The sequence below is a fragment of the Dermochelys coriacea genome, chromosome 6 (genome assembly GCF_009764565.3).
Source record: "Dermochelys coriacea isolate rDerCor1 chromosome 6, rDerCor1.pri.v4, whole genome shotgun sequence".
Classification (NCBI taxonomy): Eukaryota; Metazoa; Chordata; order Testudines; family Dermochelyidae; genus Dermochelys; species Dermochelys coriacea.
In genome coordinates, this window is record NC_050073.1 from 117,856,881 (window position 1) to 117,880,663 (window position 23,783).

The window sequence follows — 23,783 nt, forward strand, 5'->3', positions numbered from 1 at the left end:
ACCTGTCAGGCGCACACCATATTTTTGTAGATGTATTGTATGAGTCACTAAAGTCATTTGACAGGTTTCAGAGTAGCAGCCGTGTTCGTCTGTATTCGCAAAAAGAAAAGGAGTTCTTGTGGCACCTTAGAGACTAACAAATTTATTAGAGCATAAGCTTTCGTGAGCTACAGCTCACTTCATCCTGTAATAGTAAATTTTACTCCCAATGCATAGTCTTTATTTGAAACAGGAATAAATTTTACAAAAATCAATTTTCCAAGGATGCACACAACTCCACTCTTGGAACAACGGATCTACTGACCTTCCTCTTCAAGAGAGCCATACAGTGCTTAGCACAATGAGGTCCTAGTCCATGACTACGACTCCCAGGTGCTATAGTAAGAAATAATAGATGATAATAAAAGTTAACTGCCACACAGATTCATATCTTAGCTACCACCACTCCTTCAAACTCTTAGGCCTGGTCTACACTACGAGATTATGTCGGATTTAGCAGTGTTAAATCTGAATTAATCCTGCACCCGTCCACGCAACGAAGCCATTTTTTCGACATAAAGGGCTCTTAAAACCCATTTCTGTACTCCTCCCCAATGAGGGGATTAGTGCTGAAATCAACATTGCTGTTTCAAATTAGAGCTAGTGTGAACACAATTCGAAGGTATTGGCCTCTGGGAGCTATCCCACAATGCACCATTGTGACTGCTCTGGACAGCACTCTGAACTCGGATGCACTGGCCAGATGTATAGGAAAAGCCCTGGGAACTTTTGAATCTCATTTCCTGTTTGGCCAGGCAAGCTCATCAGCACAGGTAACCAGGCAGTCCCAGAATTGAAAAAGAGCTCTAGCATGGACCGAACGGGAGGTACTGGATCTGAGCGCTGTATGGGGAGAGGAATCCGTGCTATCAGAACTACATTCCAAAAGAAGAAATACCAAAACATTTTAAAAAATCTCAGAGGCCATGAGGGACAGAGGCTACATCAGGGACGCAACACAGTGCCGAGTGAAACTTAATGAGCTCAGACAAGCGCACCAGAAAACCAAAGAATCAAACGGACACTCCGGGACAGAGCCCCAGACATGCCACTTCTACGCTGAGCTGCATGCAATTCTAGGGAGGACCGCCACCACTACTCCATCCCTGTCCATGGACTCCAATGATGGGGTACTCTCCGCCATGGCTGAGGAGTTTGCAATGGGTAAGATGAGAAGGACAATGACAAGCTTGGGGAGAGCACACAGCACACCGTTCTCCCCGACAGCCAGGATCTTTATCACCCTGACAAATACCCTCCCAACCCAACGAAGCCGGAGAAGGGATCTCTCGTGAGTGTACCTTTTTAAAAATAATACATGTTATAAAAGCAAACGTTTTTTAATGATTAAGTAGCCCTGAGGACTTGGGATGCATTCGTGGCCAGTACTGCTACTGGAAAAGTCTGTTAACATGTCTGGGATTGGAGCGGAAATTTCCAGGGACATCTCCATGAAGTTCTCTTGGAGGTACTCTAAAAGCCTTTGCAGAAGGTTTCTGGGGAGAGCAGCCTTATTCTGTCCTCCATGATAGGACACTTTACCACGCCATGCTAGTAGCAAGTAATCTGGTATCATTGCATGATAAAGCCTGGCAGTGTATGGTCCCGGTGTTTGCTGGCATTCAAGCAACATCCGTTCTTTATCTCTCTGTTATCCTCAGGAGAGTGATATCATTCATGGTAACCTGGTTGAAACAGGGGAATTTGATTAAGGGGACATTCAGAGGTGCCTATTCCTACTGGGTTGTTTGCCTGTGGCTGAAAAGAAATCATCCTCCCCGCAGTTAGCCATGCGCGGCCAGGGTGGGGGGATCATTGGCGCTGAGCTGTTCGCATTTGGCGAGCAGGGATCTTCCCTGATACCAGCCATGTGATGGGGGGAGGGGAAAAGCAATCATATCAGAGAATTGGATGGGGGGGAAGGGGGTTAGTTTGGTTTCTGCTGCTGCACGTTAACAGGAAAACCGCAGCACTAAATGGCCAACTCAACGGGTTTTGCTTGGTATGGGAAAGGAGGGGGGCTCTGTTATGAAGGTTGCAGAAACTGAAAGACGATGGCTTACCATGGCCGCCTGCAAGCCGAATTCTGTTGCTCGGCCCTGCGTGTGTGATCTCTAACACCAAAGCTGCAGGCACTCAACATAAGATGCAAAATGCGACCTTGTACCAAAATCACATGTGCTATGTAATGTGAATAGTGCTGTTCACCGTGAAAGAGTATAGCCATTGTTCTGTAAAATGTATCTTTTTAAATACTTCACTCCCTTTTTTTCCTCCAACAGCTGCAAATGTTTCAAGCCTCCCTCCTCTGTCCCAAAGGCTATCTCAGATAAGGCGGCGAAAAAAACAGACGCGCGATGACGTTCTCTGAGCTCCTGCAGTCGTCCGGCACTGACAGAGCTCAGCAGAATGTGTGAAGGGACACAATAGCAGAGTACAGGACGGTGGCCGATGAACGTGAGGAGAGGTGGCGGCAGGAAAATCAGAGGAGGCATGAGGCAATGCTGGGGCTACTGCTGGATCAAACGGACATGCTCCGGCGTCTGGTGGAGGTTCATGAATGGCAGCAGGATCATAGACTGACACTGCAGCCCCTGCTTGACCACCCTCCCTCCTCCCCAAGTTTCATAGCCTCCTCATCCAGATGCCCAAGAACGTGGGGCGGTGGAAGGCTCCGGGCACCCAACCACTCCACCCCAGTGGACAGCCCAAGCAACAGAAGGCTGGCATTCAACAAGTTTTAAAGTGGCCTTTTCCTACCCTCCTTCCACATCCCACCCAGGCTACCTTGTGAGTTCTCTCTCTATTTTTAAAAAGAAAAGGAGTACTTGTGGCACCTTAGAGACTAACAAATTTATTAGAGCATAAGCTTTCGTGAGCTACAGCTCACTTCATCGGATGCATTTGGGAGCTGTAGCTCACGAAAGCTTATGCTCTAATAAATTTGTTAGTCTCTAAGGTGCCACAAGTACTCCTTTTCTTTTTGCGAATACAGACTAACACGGCTGCTACTCTGAAATCTCTATTTTTATAATCAATTAATAAAGAATACATGTTTTTAAATGATAGTGACTTTATTTCCTTTGCAAGCAAGCTGTTATCGAAGGGGGGAGGGCGGGTGGCTTACAGGGAGTTTAGAGGCAACGAAGGGGGTGGGTTTTCATCAAGGAGAAACAAACAGAAGTGTCACACAGTACCCTGGCCAATCATGAAACTGGTTTTCAAAGCTTCTCTGATGCGCAGCTCTTCCTGCTGTGCTCTTCTAACCGCCCTGGTGTCTGGCTGCATGTATTCAGCGGCCATACAATTTGCATCAACCTCCCACCCTGCCATAAACGTCTCCCCCTTACTCTCACAGAGATTGTGGAGCACACAGCAAGCAGCAATAACAATGGGAATATTGGTTTTGCTGAGGTCTGAGCGAGTCAGTAAACTGCGCCAGTGACCCTTTAAACATCCAAATGCACACTCTACCACCATTCTGCACTTGCTCAGCCTATGTTGAACAGCTCCTGACTACTGTCCAGGGTGCCTGTGTACAGCTTCATGATTCAGGGCATTAAGGGGTAGGCTGGGTCCACAAGGATAACTATAGGCATTTCAACATCCCAAACAGTTATTTTCTAGTCTGGGAAGTAAATCTTTTCCTGCAGCCGTTTAAACAGACCAGAGTTCCTGAAGATGCGAGCATCATGAATCTTTCCCGGCCATCCCACGTTGATGTTGGTGAAATATACCTTGTGATCCACCAGTGCTTGCAGCACCATTGAAAAGTACCCCTTGTGGTTTATGTACTGGCTGCCCTGGTGGTCCGGTCCCAAGATAGGGATATGCGTTCTGCCTATAGCCCCACCACAGTTAGGGAGTCCCATTGCAGCAAAGCCATCTAGTATGAGCTGCACATTTCCCAGAGTCACTATCTTTGATAGCAGCAGCTCAATGATTGTGTTGGCTACTTGCATCACAGCAACCTCCACAGTAGATCTGCCCACTCCAAATTGATTACCAACTGACAGGTAGCTGTCTTGCATTGCAAGCTTCCACAGGGCTATTGCCACTTGCTTGTCGACTGTGAGGGCTGCTCTCATCTTGGTATTCTTGCGTTTCAGGGCAGGGGAAAGCAAGTCACAAAATTCCATGAAAGTGCCCTTACGCACGCGAAAGTTTCGGAGCTACTGGGAATCATCCCAGACCAGCAACACTATGTGGTCTCACCAGTCTGTGCTTGTTTCCCGGGCCCAGAATCGGTGTTCCACGGCATAAGCCTGCCCCATTAATATCATGATCTCCAAATTGCAGGGGAACGCGGTTTTAGAGAAAAGTGTATTCATGTCCTCATCACCGCGCTTCTGTCGCCTCCTTGCCTGGTTTTTCAGGTGCTGGTTCTGCATAAACTGCATAATAACGTGCGAGGTATTTACAATGGTCATAACTGCTGAAGCGAGCTGAACGGGCTCCATGCTTGCTGTGCTATGGCGTCTGCTCCTGCTTGGGCAATCCAGGGAAAAGGGCGCGAAACGATTGTTTGCCATTGCTCTGACGGAGGGAGGGGCGACCGACAACATGACTTACAGGGTTGGCTTACAGGGAATTAAAATCAACAAAGGGGGTGGCTTTGCGAGAAACAGAATGGCCCCCTCAAGGATAGAACTCAAAACCTCAAGGATAGAACCCAAAACTGGGTTTAGCAGGCTGTTGATTTCATGGAAGAACGGAGGAAGGGAGGGAGGAGAAAATGAATACAAAACAAATCTGTTCTATTTCTTGTTTTGATCCTCTTCATCTATCTTTATACATCTTGCTGGCAGCAGACTTTGCAGTACGGCCGCTAGCCATCGTCATCTCCTGCATGCTCAGCAGAAGACGGTGCAGTATGACTGCTGGTCATCGTTGTCTCCTGGCTGCTCATTAAAAGACAGTGCACTAGGACTGCCGGTAGGACTGAATCACCATGAAATGAAACTTAAAAGGGAAATGACCTGGCTGAGTCACTCTCATGTTTGCCCAGGCGCCCCGACCTCATCGAGGTCGGTTAAAAGAGCACCCTGGACTATGTCGACGACGGCTACCAGTCATACTGTACTGTCTGCTGCCAAAAGGCAATAAGCTGCTGCTGTGTAGCAATGCAGTACCACGTCTGCCAGCACCCAGGAGACATACAGTGACGGTAAGTTAAGTGGGCTCCATGCTTGCCGTTGTATGGCGTCTGCACGGGTAACCCAGGAAAAAAGGCGTGAAGTGATTGTCTGCCCTTGATTTCACGGAGGGAGAGAAGGGGGGCCTGACGACATGTACCCAGAACCACCCGTGACAATGTTTTAGCCCCATCAGGCATTGGGATTTCTACCCAGAATTCAAATGGGCAGCGGAGACTGCGGATAGCTATGGGATAGCTACCCACAGTGCAACGCTCCGGAAGTCGACGGTTGTCTCGGTACTGTGGACGCACTCCGCTGACTATATGCACTTAGAGCATTTGTGTGGGGACACACACGATCGACTGTATAAAAACGCTTTCTACAAAACAGATTTCTATAAATTCGACCTAATTTCGTAGTGTAGACAAGGTCTTAGACAAAGACAGAAGTTCTATAGATTAAGCCAGTTTACTAAAATGCTCTAGAGCTAGTGATGCCATCATGAAATTCTATAACCACCAGCTTCCTTAGAAAAGTAGAGAAATGGGATCCACTGTCTATGCTTTCTTTCATACTTGCAGTCTTGTTAACTCACTATGCTGTCCCCAGATCTGTTGGGTAGTACCATTGCTGACTTCCCCCAGGATATTTGTATCAATGTTTGATATTGATCAAGTGTTATACGTGGCTTTTTCCCTCCAGAATAGGAGATTTCCTCCTTTGGGCTCTCTCACACATTCTGGAGCGTAATATTCTCAGAATTAATTCCTGCAATTATATTTGACCAAACAATAGTCCTGATCTTCTAACTACAGCAAAATGTTGGCAAGGCTGAGTACCAATTTACCTTCAAGTAAACATGATCATTTTAAATGAACCCAGATAGCATTTAACTGAGACCATTTCAAATCTTTGGAGCATTCTGTTGCTCCAAAAAGGCATTAACTCTGGGTGTTATTTTCTTTAAAGACAAGCTGTTACCATTCCTCTAATTTACAAAGAATATTTTCATAACAGAGTAAGACTAATGTCTCACAACTCCTTAACTATAAAACATTATGCTTGAAAGAAAGTCACAAGTTCCTAGCATTAAGCTGCGCCAGGATTTCACAGTTAGAATTTTCCTCTTCTTGGAGGGCTGTTCATTTCCTTAGAAGAGGAATGCTTTCTGGTTTTATAGCCAAGTTGGCTAAGAGAAACAAAATCAGTAAGGCATTCATGTGGTCACGTTACATTAAATGTCTCTGGCATATAATTCCTATTATAGTTTGCAACAAAAAGTAGCAGAACACCATTGTGTATATATTATAATAGTTTCACTCTCTCAAGCAGACATGTTTACAGGAGGCGGCAGATTAAAGAACTTGTGTTGCCCTAGACAGAAAGAAATAACATCTGCCAGTTGTATTTATTTGTAGTGATGTATGATTTATGCTTTTCCATTTGTAAGTGGTAGAGAGAAATGTATCATGTGGCACTGTTTAGATAATCCTCAAGAAAATTCAGAGTATATCATGTGGGGGTTGTCCTTTCATACGAGAGAGACTGGAGAATGGCTGAGAGGAGCGAGAGTTCTTAAAATTCTTGGAATGGGGTTAAAGGCCCAGTCAGATGGGTTTTCAAGAAGACTGGGTCAGGGTTATGGGAGAAAGCAGGAAGACATGAGTTAAGTTAAGAACAAAAATGATCTGGGTTGAATGGTTATTTCCTATTATTTATTGGACACTATCTACATAGCTGGCCCTGTGAAGACAAAGGAAAACATAAATCCTGGTTCCAAAGATCTTTATCTAAAGTGGACAAAGACAATACAGCAAATGCACACAAGTCTGTTCCTAAACCGTACGCAGTGAGAGAGAGGTAGGTATCACACTCAAGCTACCAGACTCGAAGGTTCTTTCTTTTGCCCACGCTTTCCTCTTGTGGCTTTGCATTGTAGTCACCCTCTCTCCTCCGTGACTACTAAGCCCATAGCTGACAGCATGCATTTTTCTAACTAGTAAAAGCAGGAAAGGAGCCTTGCAGGATCAGAACCCCATTGTGCTGGGTGCTGTACAGAGATCCAGTACAAGACAGCACTGAAAAGCTTACAATCTAATTTGGGAACCGGAAAGGTGCAACTACCTCAAAAGTGAAGAGATTTCTTGTTGAGATGGCATCTTTGATTATTATTCTAGACACTGTCCCCCAAAAACCTGAAAAATAACATGAAAGAAATCCACGGTTAAAGACAAAGAGGGATTTCATGTTGAGAGGCAAGGCATAGAGGTCAGAACACTGGTCTGAGAAGCAGGAATCTCAAAACTTAACCTTATTTACTGAGACTGTACACTCATTGGGACAGGGCTCATCTCTTTGTTGTGTGTTTGTGCAGCACCTAGCACTATGGGACCCTGATTAATGATGGGGATTCCTGAGTGCTATCATAATACAAGTAATAAAAATATGGTATTCATCTCACATCTCCCATGAAAAAAACTACATTAAACAATAAGGATTAACCAACGTAACCATTGTTTAAACAGTGGCTTGGTTTCACTTAAAATACTGTGTGTTTGAGCAGCTAACTGGTGCTGCTTATTTTGCTACAGGTTCTGAATAAAGACACAAAGCACAGCCTTCCAGGGGAAGAGAAGCAACTCTGTTGCATAAATTAAGACTATATTGATGTGACAGATGTAGGGCACTGAATGACCTTCCCCAGGAGCAAGTCACACAGGAACAGTGAAGACAATTTTCAAGACTGTCAAAAGAATGAAAAACATGACAGGATTCTAGGCACCCAATGCATTCCCCCATTGCTTCAGACTTCCCATCATTGCAAGTAGTAGTTCCCATATGCCAACTCATCAAAAATAGGCTTCATGTCATTAATAAGGCTGGCTATCTTTTTACACAGCATTCGAAGAGTCAGCCATCCAGGTGATAAGAGTCTGCAACTAAGTTAAAAAAAAAATCTAGGTACTAACGTGGGTGGAAATGGTCAGATTACAGTAAGAAGTCAGCATGCCGAGACAGACAGACAGACAGAAGATCAGGGAAACAAATCCCAACGTTGACACAGAAAGCAGCATATTTTACTTCTTTCCTCTGCGAGCGGGAGGTTTACTTGACTTGTTTCAGTGAGAGCTGTAGCAGCTCCAGTGCTTGTGCCTGAGTCTGAAGAAAATAGACCCTCTTGACTCTTCAGATGATTCTGACTTTTGCATTGCACCATTTTTTTTTCTATTTTTGCCAACAAGAGCCCTGATCTTGCAATGAAAACTGCACAGGCAGAACCCCACTCAGTCGAATCAAGTTCTAGGTCTTGGTCCTTCTCTTCAAGGTGCTCAGTGGCGTGGACCTAAGGTCTCTAAAAGATCAACTAAAGCTGCGGGATAAAGACAGCGGTTGACATTTTTGCTCCTCTGGCACAATGGAATTGTCTCTAGCAAGGGTAAAGCTCACCTGTGCAAGAGGTAGAGCTTTCTTGGGGACCAGCCCAAGACTATGGAATGAACTCTCACAGGACCTAAGGACCATCACAAACCCCACCACCTTCCTCTCCAAGTGCATTGTGCATTTCTTTGCCTTCTCTAACATAAATACACACACACATACAAATTCCAAAACAGACCATTGCACTGCACACACTCCCCCAGGAGAGGATGAGAGAACCCCACCACATGACAGATGTGTAGTCATCTTGCTTAATATACTACTGGAAGGGGCTCAGATACTATGTTGACGAGCACAGTCTAGGAACTTGTATAAAACGAAATTTGCAGGGGTTCCACGTGGGCACAAAAGTGTGCATCTACAATGTTCTCATTGCAGGACTGGACCCTATGGCATTATTAGTCCATTATTAACCCATTGGGCAGAGGCAGGATCACATCTTTAAACACTTTTTCAAGGGGATTTAGAGAATAGCTTCTATTGCAATTCCCTTACTTTCATCACTAATGAGAGAGTTCAAGGAAAATGGGGCCAGTGCTTTCCTGGCACGGAAGCCATAAAGAACTTGCCCTTTCACATGCAACACACCTTTTTGGAATTTCCCCCATATTCTCCCTAGCCTACCCAAAAAGCTTCCCCTGCACCAGATAATAGCCAGAATTCCCATTAATTTAGATTTTCCTTCATCATTGTGTAAATGATGCATTCTACTTTGGACGACCAATATTGTTCTAAATGGACAATGTTCAATAGTAAAAGATTAGCAGCAAAAACCAAACTACGCCATTGGTCTAGAAAACAAGTTCATTACATTTGTAGAGCTAATCAGGAGAGCAAAAGAACAAAAACACATCAAAGGCTAAATGGAAAGATGCTAGTTTGAAAGTGTAACAAATTACGAATGAGACAAAATGCGTAAGAACAGAATTAAATTAAATTAAATGTAATTAAAATAAGAATTAAGTGGAAGACACGTTGAACCAGAGCACATACTGCAAATAGATGCGCCCACCACTAATATAATACAGCATTATGTGGAACCGTGCATAAGCAGTGTTGTGTTTTTTATTTACAGACAGAAGAAAACTTTATTAGACTTACATAATAAAGGATGAACTCAGAGGTGGGATTTGAGATCTCACGTCCTGCAAATTCAGTTGGCTGCAATAGTCTTCACCTTCTGCTTCAAGTGTTGCATACAGTGCTGCAGCGTAACAGCTGCCAGTTTCACCCCGGGGCGTCTGCATTTCAGCAGTAGAGTAAGTTTCAGAGTAGCAGCCGTGTTAGTCTGTATTCGCAAAAAGAAAAGGAGTACTTGTGGCACCTTAGAGACTAACAAATTTATTAGAGCATAAGCTTTCGTGAGCTACAGCTCACTTCATCGGATGCATTTGGTGGAAAAAACAGAGGAGAGATTTATATACACACACACAGAGAACATGAAAATATGGGTTTATCATACACACTGTAAGGAGAGTGATCACTTAAGATAAGCCATCACCAACAGCAGGGGGGGGAAGGAGGAAAACCTTTCATGGTGACAAGCAGGTAGGCTAATTCCAGCAGTTAACAAGAATATCAGAGGAACAGTGGGGGGTGGGGTGGGAGGGAGAAATACCATGGGGAAATAGTTTTACTTTGTGTAATGACTCATCCATTCCCAGTCTCTATTCAAGCCTAAGTTAATTGTATCCAGTTTGCAAATTAATTCCAATTCAGCAGTCTCTCGTTGGAGTCTGTTTTTGAAGCTTTTTGTTGAAGTATAGCCACTCTTAGGTCTGTGATCGAGTGACCAGAGAGATTGAAGTGTTCTCCAACTGGTTTTTGAATGTTATAATTCTTGATGTCTGATTTGTGTCCATTCATTCTTTTACGTAGAGACTGTCCAGCTATCTTCGAGACACCACCGATTTCCTGAGGAAACTACAGTCCATTGGTGATCTTCCTAAAAACACCATCCTAGCCACTATGGATGTAGAAGCCCTCTACACCAACATTCCACACAAAGATGGACTACAAGCCGTCAGGAACAGTATCCCCGATACTGTCACGGCTAACCTGGTGGCAGAACTTTGTGACTTTGTCCTGACCCATAACTATTTCACATTTGGTGACAACGTATACCTTCAAATCAGCGGCACTGCGATGGGTACCCGCATGGCCCCACAGTATGCCAACATTTTTATGGCTGACTTAGAACAACGCTTCCTCAGCTCTCGTCCCCTAATGCCCCTACTCTACTTGCGCTACATTGATGACATCTTCATCATCTGGACCCATGGAAAAGAAGCTCTTGAGGAATTCCACCATGATTTCAACAATTTCCATCCCACCATCAACCTCAGCCTGGACCAGTCCACACAAGAGATCCACTTCCTGGACACTACGGTGCTAATAAGCGATGGTCACATAAACACCACCCTATATCGGAAACCTACTGACCGCTATTCCTACCTACATGCCTCTAGCTTTCATCCAGATCATACCACTCGATCCATTGTCTACAGCCAAGCGCTACGATATAACCGCATTTGCTCCAACCCCTCAGACAAAGACAAACACCTACAAGATCTCTATCATGCATTCCTACAACTACAATACCCACCTGCTGAAGTGAAGAAACAGATTGACAGAGCCAGAAGAGTACCCAGAAGTCACCTACTACAGGACAGGCCCAACAAAGAAAACAACAGAACGCCACTAGCCATCACCTTCAGCCCCCAACTAAAACCCCTCCAACGCATCATCAAGGATCTACAACCTATCCTGAAGGACGAGCCATCGCTCTCTCAGATCTTGGGAGACAGACCAGTCCTTGCTTACAGACAGCCCCCCAATCTGAAGCAAATACTCACCAGCAACCACACACCACACAACAGAACCACTAACCCAGGAACCTATCCTTGCAACAAAGCCCGTTGCCAACTCTGTCCACATATCTATTCAGGGGATACCATCATAGGGCCTAATCACATCAGCCACACTATCAGAGGCTCCTTCACCTGCGCATCTACCAATGTGATATATGCCATCATGTGCCAGCAATGCCCCTCTGCCATGTACATTGGCCAAACTGGACAGTCTCTACGTAAAAGAATGAATGGACACAAATCAGACATCAAGAATTATAACATTCAAAACCAGTTGGAGAACACTTCAATCTCTCTGGTCACTCGATCACAGACCTAAGAGTGGCTATACTTCAACAAAAAAGCTTCAAAAACAGACTCCAACGAGAGACTGCTGAATTGGAATTAATTTGCAAACTGGATACAATTAACTTAGGCTTGAATAGAGACTGGGAATGGATGAGTCATTACACAAAGTAAAACTATTTCCCCATGGTATTTCTCCCTCCTACCCCACCCCCCACTGTTCCTCTGATATTCTTGTTAACTGCTGGAATTAGCCTACCTGCTTGTCACCATGAAAGGTTTTCCTCCTTCCCCCCCCTGCTGTTGGTGATGGCTTATCTTAAGTGATCACTCTCCTTACAGTGTGTATGATAAACCCATTGTTTCATGTTCTCTGTGTGTGTGTGTATATAAATCTCTCCTCTGTTTTTTCCACCAAATGCATCCGATGAAGTGAGCTGTAGCTCACGAAAGCTTATGCTCTAATAAATTTGTTAGTCTCTAAGGTGCTAGCAGTAGAGTAAGACTCTGATCCTACAAAAAGTTTTACATGCATATTTAATCTTAGACATATGGAGTGGTCTCATTTAACTCAAGAGGTTAAGATTAAGCACGTGCATAAATCTCTGCAGGATCAGGGCCTAAATGATACCCGTATAACGTTTGTGTATTAATACGGAAAGGGTTTCAGAACTCTAGGAAGCTGCTGTATATTGTTATTAATGCATTTCAACCACTTTTCCCCAGTTAGCTATAAAGATGAGCAACATGAGCTGCAAAATAGCCCGATTTCTCAAATTCAAAACAGGAACAGGGCATGAGTAGATGTGATATTCTGATTGCTTTCAGAGTAGCAGCCGTGTTAGTCTGTATTCGCAAAAAGGAAACGAGTACTTGTGGCACCTTAGAGACTAACAAATTTATTAGAGCATAAGCTTTCGTGAGCTACAGCTCACTTCATCGGATGCATTGAGCTGTAGCTCATGAAAGCTTATGCTCTAATAAATTTGTTAGTCTCTAAGGTGCCACAAGTACTCCTTTTCTTTTTTCTGATTGCTTTATATACTGAAAAACAGAGCATAAGGGAACTGGATAATTAGGGGACTGGGAACAGGATGATGAAGTACAGTTCTTTGCATTTGTCTCAGGTCAGTAACAGCCATTTTATGCCCCAAAACTGAAACTGGCTACTTGCCACTGACTTCAGTGGAGCTTAATGAGCCTGCAGGGTTCTGTCCAAACGGAGCAAAATACAAGAGTGGGACTATGGTTCCCATCTTGGCGTCAGGAAGCTTGTACACTCCTGCGGAATCCTTTTGTGGAGACAGCCTCTGTTTCTTATTTTGTTTATTTGGCACTGTTTCTGAAGTATGACTCCCTCCTCCCCCGAAAATTGGATCGCAATGACCAGATTCTGAATGTAAGTTGCCTCATTATACTTATCAAAGTCAGAACAGGATGACTTGCTGAAACAGACACTTTAGACACTTCAACTTTCCACTTTTGGAGGCTGCAACCCGAGTACATGAACATCTCTCTTCAAAACAGGAAGTACAGTCACAAAAATCAAGCAAGTTCCACCACAAGTTAACTTAAACCAAGGAATGAACCAAGCACTTTGAGAATTAACTGCAAAATACAAAAAGAAAAGGAGTACTTGTGGCACCTTAGAGACTAATAAATTTATTAGAGCATAAGCTTTCGTGAGCTACAGCTCACTTCATCGGACGCATGCTCACGAAACCTTATGCTCTAATAAATTTGTTAGTCTCTAAGGTGCCACAAGTACTCCTTTTCTTTTTGCGAATGCAGACTAACATGGCTGCTACTCTGAAACCTGCAAAATACAGCTACACTGAACTGGCACTTTTATACTTCCGCTGAATGAAATGCTATTTGATGCTGTTACTTTGATGACATACTCCAAGGACTTGCCTGGAAGAAATCCATACAGCAGTCTTGCAAATCATGCTATTTCAGTTTTGCAAATGACTAGGAGAAACATGCATTTACAGTCAAAGAGCTGTAGAAAGAAATGGAACTTTGATACACGAAGATGAATTCCTTATCACAGCTTGGCTGGCTCACAGAACATACGCTTTCCATTTTAAACTTGAGGAGAGAAAGTTACAGGCATCTCATGTACGAGGCTAAATTCAAGGAAGTAAGTCGGTAATTTTTCCTTTTCAAAGATGGTCAGAATGAAAACAAAAACAAAAAAACAAATCTAGCTACTAGCTAGTTCCCAAATTCTTATACACACTTTCCTAAATGCTCATTCATAAAATGATCTAAATGCTCATTCATAAAATGATGGCGTATACCAGCTTCTCCCCCATTAGCACAGAGAAGTGCAAATCACATCTCCTTGGGTTTGCTGTACCATGAACGAAAGGAATATTCACCTTTGAGAGGAAAGAAAGTGTGTGGCACCATTGCATCCCACCCTACTTCAGGAATTCTATTTGGGACGCCACAGGATCTGTGGAGTCTGCAGTAGGGATGCGCCAAATCTGCACATCCCTCAGCCATGAACCCCTCCCAACCCCCTCTCCGAGCAGCACCGCTGGCCTATGTGCTTCTCAAAACATTGAGAACCAAATCCCACTTGCAAGACCCAGAAAAATGCCCAGAGCACTTCCTTGCCTTCGTTAGTATCCCCACTTACAGGTATGACAGAAAGAATAAAAAAACAGCACTCTGTAGTCAGGGCTGAATTAATCTTTTGTGGGCTCCGGTGCCTGGACCATGGCCCCATCCCCTGCTCCATCCCAAGGCCGTGCCCCCGCTTAGCTTCTTCCCCTTGAATCCCTGTCTGTGTTCCACCCTGAGGCCCCACCCATGCTTCACCCTGAGACCCCAGCCGACCTCTTTCCCCCAAGCCCTGCCTGCCACCCGCATGGGGGAAAGGGGCAGAGAGGAATGAGCAGTGGTGGGACCTCAGTGGAGAAGAGGCCAAGTGAGGGCAGGGCCTCAAGGTGGAGCACAGGGAAAAGGGGGGAGTGGGGACACAGTCCAGGCAGTGGAGCTCCTTCTCAGTGTGGGCTCAGTGCCACAGTAAACCTGGCACTGTCTGTAGTACCCCAGTGAGCGAACCCCTGGAGCAGAACCTTCTGGGATACCTCTGAGCTTGATTCAGAGTAGCAGCCGTGTTAGTCTGTATTCGCAAAAAAGAAAAGGAGTATTTGTGGCACCTTAGAGACTAACTAATGCTCAAATAAATTTGTTAGTCTCTAAGGTGCCACAAGAACTCCTTTTCTTTTTTTCTGAGCTTGATGGCTCAGTAATTTCTATTTATTCTTGCAAGGGATTGAAGCCATGTCAACAGAACCTCATGGTCAACAGTATCAAAACAGAACATGTAGCTACATACCATATCTTGATCTAAAATGTGATTGACAGAAACGGTTCCGCCTTGCATGTTGCCGTGACACTGGGAGTACCTTTCCCAGACTTGAAGGAGAGCTCTCTTTTGCTCGAAAGTTTGTCTCTCTCACCAATAGAAGTGGGTCCAATAAAGATATTACCTCACCCATCTTGTCTCTCTAATATCCTGGGACCGACATGGCTACAGTTACACTGCAAACAGGAATTGTTCATGGCAGCACAGTATCTGCAAGCGATTAAAGGATGGAGTGGAAGCTGTTATATGCCTTTAAGTCACAGTGAGGTACATACAAACCACCAAAAAAGGAAGGGATTGTTTCCTCGCCACTTGAGATGCTCCCTGACATCCGTGGTGCCTTGAAAGAGCTGCGATATCCCAGACTTTTCAGGGTTATCACATTGCAGGCACAGATAGGATAAAGAATGGAGCAAAGGCATAAAAATCCATCTGCTGATACCTGTATTTGAAGCATTATGCATCCAAATTATTATATTTAGATTAGAAGCGCCCTTGGGCAAGGATCACAACTTCCTCTATATTTTGTACAGCACTGAACACACTGTCGTTGCTCAGTAAACAAACTGAATAATCTCTCCAGAGGGTGATGGTGATATGTTTGCATATATGACTATTAATGGTAGTTGTTATTTTTAAAGGGAGAATACTGGATTTTTTTGAGGACTGTGACTAGTTAAGATGTTTCTTGTCATATAATTTGCATTTGTTTTATTTGTATTCTTTAATCTTTTAAAGATTTCCATATCATCTCTCATACAGTCACCGTTCAAGAATGAGAAACAATTCTAAAGAAACTTGCATGCCAAAATATTGAAAAAATATAATAACTCTTGCAAGAAGAAATACATCTAGTAAAACCACAAAGATGGCAATTATGTCTGTGTTGCCTTATTGTTTGTTAGGAGAGTTTTAGGAGTGAATCAAAACTGCTCAACATATTTAAGAAAATAATCTTCTTTCAGTATTTGGTTTTCAAATATATTTTACTTCCAAAATTCCCTTTTCAATAACTGAAAATCCATTCTGTTACAATGGCCTCTATATACCAACTAATTAGCACATTCAATTTATGGCAGAGTCATTTATGTGTTCTTCCTCTCCAAAGCTGTGTTTCCCTTTTTTTTGTGTTGTGGTTTAGCCTGTTTCTTTCACAAGATCTGTCAAGAAATCCCATTTAATCCCAGTAATGATGAAAAATTATATTCTTTTATTTTTGTTTAAAATATTTTATATATTCACATTCTGATTAATACAAAATTACAAAAGACAGTAAGTAGAAAATAAACAGTACTGAGAGATTTCATGCCAAAAATATATGGATTATAAACTAGCTAGACAAAATACTTCCCTAGAAAATTTTCAGATACATGACTGTTAATAAAAACCCCATGTTTTAAAATGCATCTGTTCCTGAAGAGTCCGAATCCCCATGTACCATACTGATACTTTGCATCTGGTCATCTATATTCATGGAAGGCAGCATCACTGACATCTTCGCTGGAGAAGTCAGTGAACTTAAATGCAGTACAGTTTCCTCTCCTAAAATAAAAGACAGAATAATTACATTATTTTACACTCCAAATATAGCAATTTCAAATGTACTAAAGCCATCACCTTCTTGCATCATCTTATGGATATAAGGATACATACTCTTACGTCAAGGATAGACATATGGCAAAACATATGCTGGATGTGTTACACAGCCAGCTACATCTCTGTCTCATATTTCCCAGCGTGGTCTTATTTCAGCCACTACATTTCTTTATAAGGCACTGCACACATACAGATATGGGGGAGAGGGGTGTGCACGTGTGTGAGAAATATAAAAATCTGTATCTTCTTATGTAGTAACATACCAAAAGCCTTATGAAACAATTCAAGTTGCGACACCCAGCATATCTGACACACAATTTAAAAAAGCAAGGAAACGAAAGTTAAAGTAACTAACAGTAGATGCACTCTATCACAATCTCAAATACCCTACATTACAGACCAAACACTGCCTTAACTCTGCCCTTGTAGGGAAACCATCCTTCCAGCATCCCCTTCTCTGATTGGATGAACAAGCCCTACTTTAGCCTCTTGTCATTCATCCCTCTTTTCTTCCATCCAATGGAAGATTCCAGCCGAAGAGTAGGTGTAACAAGTTGTCTGACAGGAGGTGGCTTACGTAAAAGGAGGCCTGGACAACTCTACCAGCTCAGTGTGCCTCCACTATCTATGTCTACCTGGTAGGGTGAAGCAACAGCTTGAGTTTTCCTCTGTTGTGATCTCAACCCTCTGACCCCAGGAAGTGTAAATACTCTCAGAGTGAAATCCCAGGCAGCAGTCAAGTTGGTGCTGCACCAGTGGCCATGCTACAACAGTGGGAGACCACTATGGGAAGCAAGCCCCAAAGAGTGTATAGCTGCACTACTGTGCTGAGCAGCAGGGAAAGCCACTGCAGTGCTGAAAAGCTGGAGAGGGAGAAAAAACCTGTGCCCAGACACCAGGGAACAGGAGAGAATAAAGAGTAGGCAAAAGGTAAGGGTGCTGCTTACATTGAGCTGTGGGAAGAAAACAGAATGGGGCAGCAGAAGATGGAGCAGGCAATGAATCAGTCTACAAGAAGAGTGATAACATGCAGTGGAAGCAGAACTGGACTCTAAATCAGCATCAGAATTAAACCACCCAAAGGCTAGCTGGCCACAGTCAAATCCACTATAGGTACAGAGAGATTCACTGGAGTGAGAGCCATTATTCCTCCAAACGGAAGGATATTGACAATTGGTGCTGGGCCCCGTGAAGTGTTCTCTCAGACAATCCTTCACCCAGTGGGAGTGTGCAGAGTTGGCGGGAGGATCCCTTGGAGCAAGCTCCCCAAGACTCTTTTCAGGACTGGTAGCATGCACAATTGGTGCACAGTCATCATGTGATGCTAAGTCTAAGCTTTCTTAGCTGGGTTCTTCCTGTTTTGGTCCCTCTTCTCAGAGTCACCCGTCTTCTTGCCTAACCTCATTAAGTAGGTGCTAGAGGGAAAGGAGGATCTGGATTCAAACCGTTAACTCCATGCTTCCAGGAGAGGAGGCAAAAAAATACTGAACGACTGGAAGATGGGTCTCTCTGCCCTTAGATATCGTCTAGCTTTCACTGTTCTTTGGCGCCATACAACTAATTGTTTGGTATCTTCTGCAAGATGGGAGGTGGCGGCAATTAATGGCACACAATTCAGGACCTCAAATTAATCACTTTCAGTATCAGAGAGAAAAATACACAGTATTACAGATTTAATTGTTGTCCACACTACAGCTATCCCAAATAAACAGGACTTCGGGGAGGGCGAGGGGGAATCCCCACAGTAGTCATTTGTAAAAGCTATTTCTGAACTCTATTTTTCTATTGGTTTAAAATTACAAATAAGGGACATGGGAATTTCAAGACCATCATCTCACCACTGCGGAAAAAAAGAAACAAGTGGCAAATTAATCTGATTAATATACTATGGAATGAGCTTCTAAAATAAATTCTTTGAACACATATTTAGTCTTTGGAGTGTAGGAAGAAACCAGTTACTGAGTAAATTCAATTTACATCTATCAGCTTTTCAGCAACTGCAGCACAGATTTAAACATGAGGACAAAGGCCTTCCTCACTCATTAGTCAAAAGTTAAAATCTAGGGCAGGGAGGAACCACCCTCCTGCAGTCAATCAATACTGTCAAGCTACCATAAGCTTCATTACTTACATAGCATTTTGTGAACTCAATGTCACTTTGTAAAATAAAGGGTTCAGTAACAAACAAACAAACAAACATCCTACAGGTGAACTGAAAATATATTTGTTTTGGTGAGTGTGACAGTGAAATTCTTGGCGGAGTTTGTTTTTCTACTAACATGACACAGTACATTAGTGATCTTCCCTTGTTCTCCGACAGCCTCGGCAATTAAAACTCCATTCTCTCAATTCCACCCATAAAATATTTGTCAGGCTTATCTATTATGACAATGCAGCAATACCCTGCTTTCACTTGAATGTGCCAAAACATACTTAAATTGCTAATTAAACTGATCAGTGATGGAATAAAAACCACTGCTAATATAAAATTTCATCTAGTGCTTTTCGGTCTATAGTAGCTGCCAACTTCCAAGGAGGTCAAACACATTTATGGCCAAACTCGGTAAATCCAATACAGGGAGCAACCTTTGCCAGCTAAACTTTTTGCACCTCAGGAAGACGGGCCCCTGTAGAAGGAAGGCAGAGATACCACTGCTATCTCTTTGTCAGAGTTCCTATTAAGTCAGCAATTTACCTGACTGCTATGGTGACACTCCCTTTCCAATCCAATTCACTCTTCAGGCACTGATCCTCCATTGCATCCACCCCCACCATGAGACTTTGCACAAACAGCCTCATTCCCCTGCTGTCTTTCCTCTGCAAAGTACAGCTGCCAAGCTTTACACTGGCATAAGCCCTGAGCAAACCTAACCCACAGTGAGTACATGCAATAAGTTGTACATCTTCTGAAGACTGTTTAAAAGGACACTTTTGGAAATGCTAAAAAGTTGCACACATCATATATATTATATATTAAGTTATTTTTTCAGAAAGGGCTCACAAGGGCTTTCTATGCAACTAGGGCTCCTTAAAAAAAGAAACTGGTTATGAAAAATGGGAACTGAAAAGTGTGAATGTTCAGTTGGTCAGAAACTAAGCTAGTATGGACTTAAAATGTGAAAGTGTGATGCCTAAGGAAACTTTGTGAATCATCAATAAACACTAAAGCAAACCTTTGTATACTCTACCTATATTATTTAATGCTTTCAAAGCTTGACTTTGTTAATAATTTCCACAGCCATGCCACTATTCCATGATGTCATTGTTTCAACAGCTGTTTTCAGGTTTGTTAAAAAAGAATATTCCCTGATGCAAGGGTTTGCAATAACTTCATCTAAGCTGCCAAGTGTTTGAAGCTGGGGTGCTGAAAGACCATACCAGTCTAAGTTCTTCCTAACATATGCTGTAATATGTTTTGCAGACATACTAGAGTCCAATTTTATGTTTGATATAAAACGTGAAAAGTACATACAGAAATCAATAGAATAATACATTCTAATGGGTCAACAGAAATATTCTCAGCTATTTCACTATCTTCCATTTTTTTTAAAGAGCCATTTAAAATGTGCCATATATAAAGAACAATGATTTATTTTCAAGACATAATTTTAAAATGTTTTCTACTGTATACATTAGACATGTACAAAAATGTGTTATCTATACTTTCAATATTTTAAACATGAAGGGTTGTAGCTATCCTATTTCAGGAAAGTTTGAGATCTTGCTTCATGACTGCAAGTTTCCAAGGCTGTTGGTATTCTAAGTCTATGTTGGCCTAAAAGCACAACTATTAAGTTACCCTCATCTGTGTTTTATTATTGTCAACTCTTTCTAAATCTGACCTCTAATGTGCATGGTGCATACATTATATAAACAACTCATATGCGTGCGTACACACCCACACCTATATGTAAACACACAAATACACACACACAGAGCACATATGCTTGTGTGCTTATATATCTGCAAATACATACAAACATATACACTCACTAACAACTTTATCTGCCTTTTTGGCTGGATCTAGTTATCAGTATTTGTGCCTGCATAAAATCTTTGGCAAGCTCCTATTGTAATGACGTGGCATTTGTTTTATTATTTTATCAGAAGATAACAGCTTATGATCAATACATAGAGGCTTTCATCTTAAACATCTTTCATTCATAAATATGCAACTAGTAGTGGTGTATAGTATAGGATATAAAAATTGAATGGAGAATTTCACTTTTTCCATAAAAACACAGTAAATCAGATAACTAAGCATTATTCTTATCACAAGTTCGGCAGCTTTTGCCTGTTAAGAAGTTCTGGAAGTACTCCATTTAGTTTTATAAACACCTACTTAAACATATTTATAGACATTTTCCTTGTTAAAACCCAAGAAGAAGAACCAGTGACCTCAGATGTCCTTCATTTCTCCAGTCATCATCACCATCTCACAGAATACATTAACATAATTTTTGAAAATTGATACCGTTAACATCCATGTAAGAGCCTTTGATTGGTTGAAATTCAATAATAATGACTGACAACATTTTAATGACCCTGTGACGGAAAGGTCAGTTTTCAGATTTGGGAGTTTTTTCCCTTATACTCAGCAGTCTATGACAAATTAATGTTCCGTACTAAATTTCAAGATTCTAACTGAACGAAACATGAAAATTACCTATTTCAATCCATGACTAGTTATAAACATTTTTCTGCGTGAGATGTATTTGCACATACACACTTCATATAGAGCATACTGTGCATCAGGAACTTGTGCCAATTCGAACAGGAATCAAACAGATTGAAGTTACTAACAGTTTGGTTACTAACACCATATGTCAACATTAGGAACAAAGAAAAAAGTTTTAAATCATTTTTTTCTATTTGGCAAAAGGAAAAACTAAACAAATCTCATTTTTTAAAGCCAAATAAAAACATATGCTTTATCCTTTTAGTCCAGTGCTGTTCTTCCAGGGACAGTTAGTAAGACTGGCATTTTAAATCAAGAATTCTCTTAAATGAGAAACTCAAACCATGGGCCTCATTCCTGCAACTGGATCTCTAAAGGTGGATGGACCTGTGGAAACCTGCAATATATAGGGGTCCACTCATGGAATAGTTTGAAGGACTGGGGTACAAACTAATACCCTACAGATACAAAAACAATTTCTATCACTCCCTTCATGTTTGTTGCAAAACATTCCAACCAACCGCTCATCCACCCAAGCTTGGATGCTTGCTTTACAAACGTATAATTTAATGCAAAAGTAAAACAGCTAAGTCCGAGAGTAAACTTTCACGCATCTATAAAAACCACTCCAATACAGTACCTCTTGTTCCCTTAATAGCAATAGTTCATATGAATGACTTGTTTCTTCGCATGCCAGATTCCAGCTGCTTCACTTTGTTTAATACTGACTTCAAAGTTTAAACACTGTCCTGTCTCAACAAATAACATCCCTCACATGGCATTATCAAGTGCTATCCCCAGTGCTCTGAATACAACACCTGCAGCTCTTTAATTCAACATGTTATAAACCTCCTAAAGGGAAGTGACTTTTTAAAATCTTTTGCTTTTGGCTTCCCCCCATCCCCCATTGCCTTTTTTTTTGTGCACAACGAAGCTTTACATCTGGGTTATATTTACGAAGATCTTTAACAAGAAGAGAGAGCATGTATGTTGTTAGGTCTTTTTAGGATAGTAACTGTTAAGGAAAAGAAAGCCAAATGAACTCAAAGAATGTGACTTAATAGCTATAGGTAGCAGAACACTTCACCTGTAGCTCTTACCTTTAAATAACAATGTGAGGTACATATTGGGCTCAATATGTGTCCGATCCATGTCTCCCTGAGAATCTGTGTTGTAAAAACACTCATTTTAATATCTGGTAGAAGTGAAGAGCTACCAAGTATGGAAACACAAGAAGGATTCTGTTCCATAAAATCAAACTTATCCCAGAATTGCTGGACTAAAACATAAGATGAGAAACAGTCTCATCTTGATCCAAGCAGTTTGCATGCAAAATTGAAAAGAGAACATATCCTACAGTGGTTAGTCGCTTATGTTGCTAATTATAAGTAGCAATATTTTCAATTTAGCTTTATGTCTATCTGTACTTCCATATACTGACTACATAATTCAATGTTCCTGGAATTTAAACACTTACAGAGTTGGAACCATAGTGTAGAAGAGAAGAATTAATCATATGGTCTCAAGATGCTACACTTACAATACAATACAATACAATACAGTACAATATTCTAATTCTTACATCCAATAATGAGAATGAAATGCATAAACTGAGTGGTTATCAACAGTTTCTTAAATAATTCCATCAGACCAAATGAAGTTACTCTCCACTGCTTGAGAAGAATATTTTTTAATAAACATCACATGTAAAAAAAGAAAGCAAGCTATGGGGGGCTAATCTTGCAGTCTTTATTCACTATGAACTCTTGCTGATTTAGATGGGAATTCCCCCTGAATGACGATAGGAATGGGACCTAGATTATAGAATCATAGAAGATTAGAGTTGGAAGAGAACTCAGGTGGTCACCTAATCCAAACCCCTGATCAAAGCAGGACCAACACCAACTAAATCATCCCAGCCAAGGCTTTGTCAAGACGAGCCTTAAAAACCTCTAAAGATGGATTCCACCACCTCCCGAGGTAACCCATTCCAGTGCTTCACCATCCTCCTAGTGAAATAGAGTTTCCTAATATCCAACCTAGACCTCCCCCACTGCAACTTGAGACCATTGCTCCTTGTTCTGTCATCTGCCACCACTGAGAACAGCCTAGCTCCATCCTCTTTGGAACTCCCCTTCAGGTAGTTGAAGGCTCCTATCAAATCCTGCCCTCACTCTTCTCTTCTGAAGACTAAATAAACCCATTTCCCTCAGCTTCTGAAGACTAATAAACCCGCTTCTCTCAGCCTCTCCTCATAAGTCATGTACCCCAGCCCCCTAATCATTTTTGTTGCCCTCTGCTGGACTCTCTCTCCAATTTGTCCACATCCTTTCTCTAATGGGGGGACCAAAACTGGA

The 23,783-nt window shown here is 42.2% G+C and overlaps 1 protein-coding gene and 1 long non-coding RNA gene across 7 annotated transcripts in view; both read right to left on the reverse strand.

Annotated features, from left to right (window-relative positions):
- Positions 1 to 8,412: 8,412 nt before the first annotated feature.
- On the reverse strand, positions 8,413 to 9,882 carry LOC122460606. The gene is made up of 2 exons (XR_006282025.1): positions 9,717 to 9,882; positions 8,413 to 8,529 (listed from the first exon to the last, which is right to left on the reverse strand). It is a non-coding gene; the product is annotated as an uncharacterized LOC122460606 (long non-coding RNA).
- Positions 9,883 to 16,342: 6,460 nt separating this feature from the next.
- Positions 16,343 to 23,783, reverse strand: part of KIAA0586 (KIAA0586 ortholog) — a 133,902-nt gene continuing 126,461 nt past the window's right edge. For 4 of the 6 annotated variants that reach the window (XM_043516007.1, XM_043516006.1, XM_043516005.1 and 1 more), the window contains 2 exons: positions 22,527 to 22,592; positions 16,343 to 16,694 (listed from right to left, as the gene is read on the reverse strand). In XM_043516007.1, coding sequence (XP_043371942.1) covers positions 16,549 to 16,694; positions 22,527 to 22,592 — 212 coding nt within the window. In that variant the 3' untranslated portion in view covers positions 16,343 to 16,548. The remainder of the gene's footprint in view (positions 16,695 to 22,526; positions 22,593 to 23,783) is intronic. The other 2 variants (XM_038405118.2, XM_043516009.1) reach the window with 1 other exon arrangement.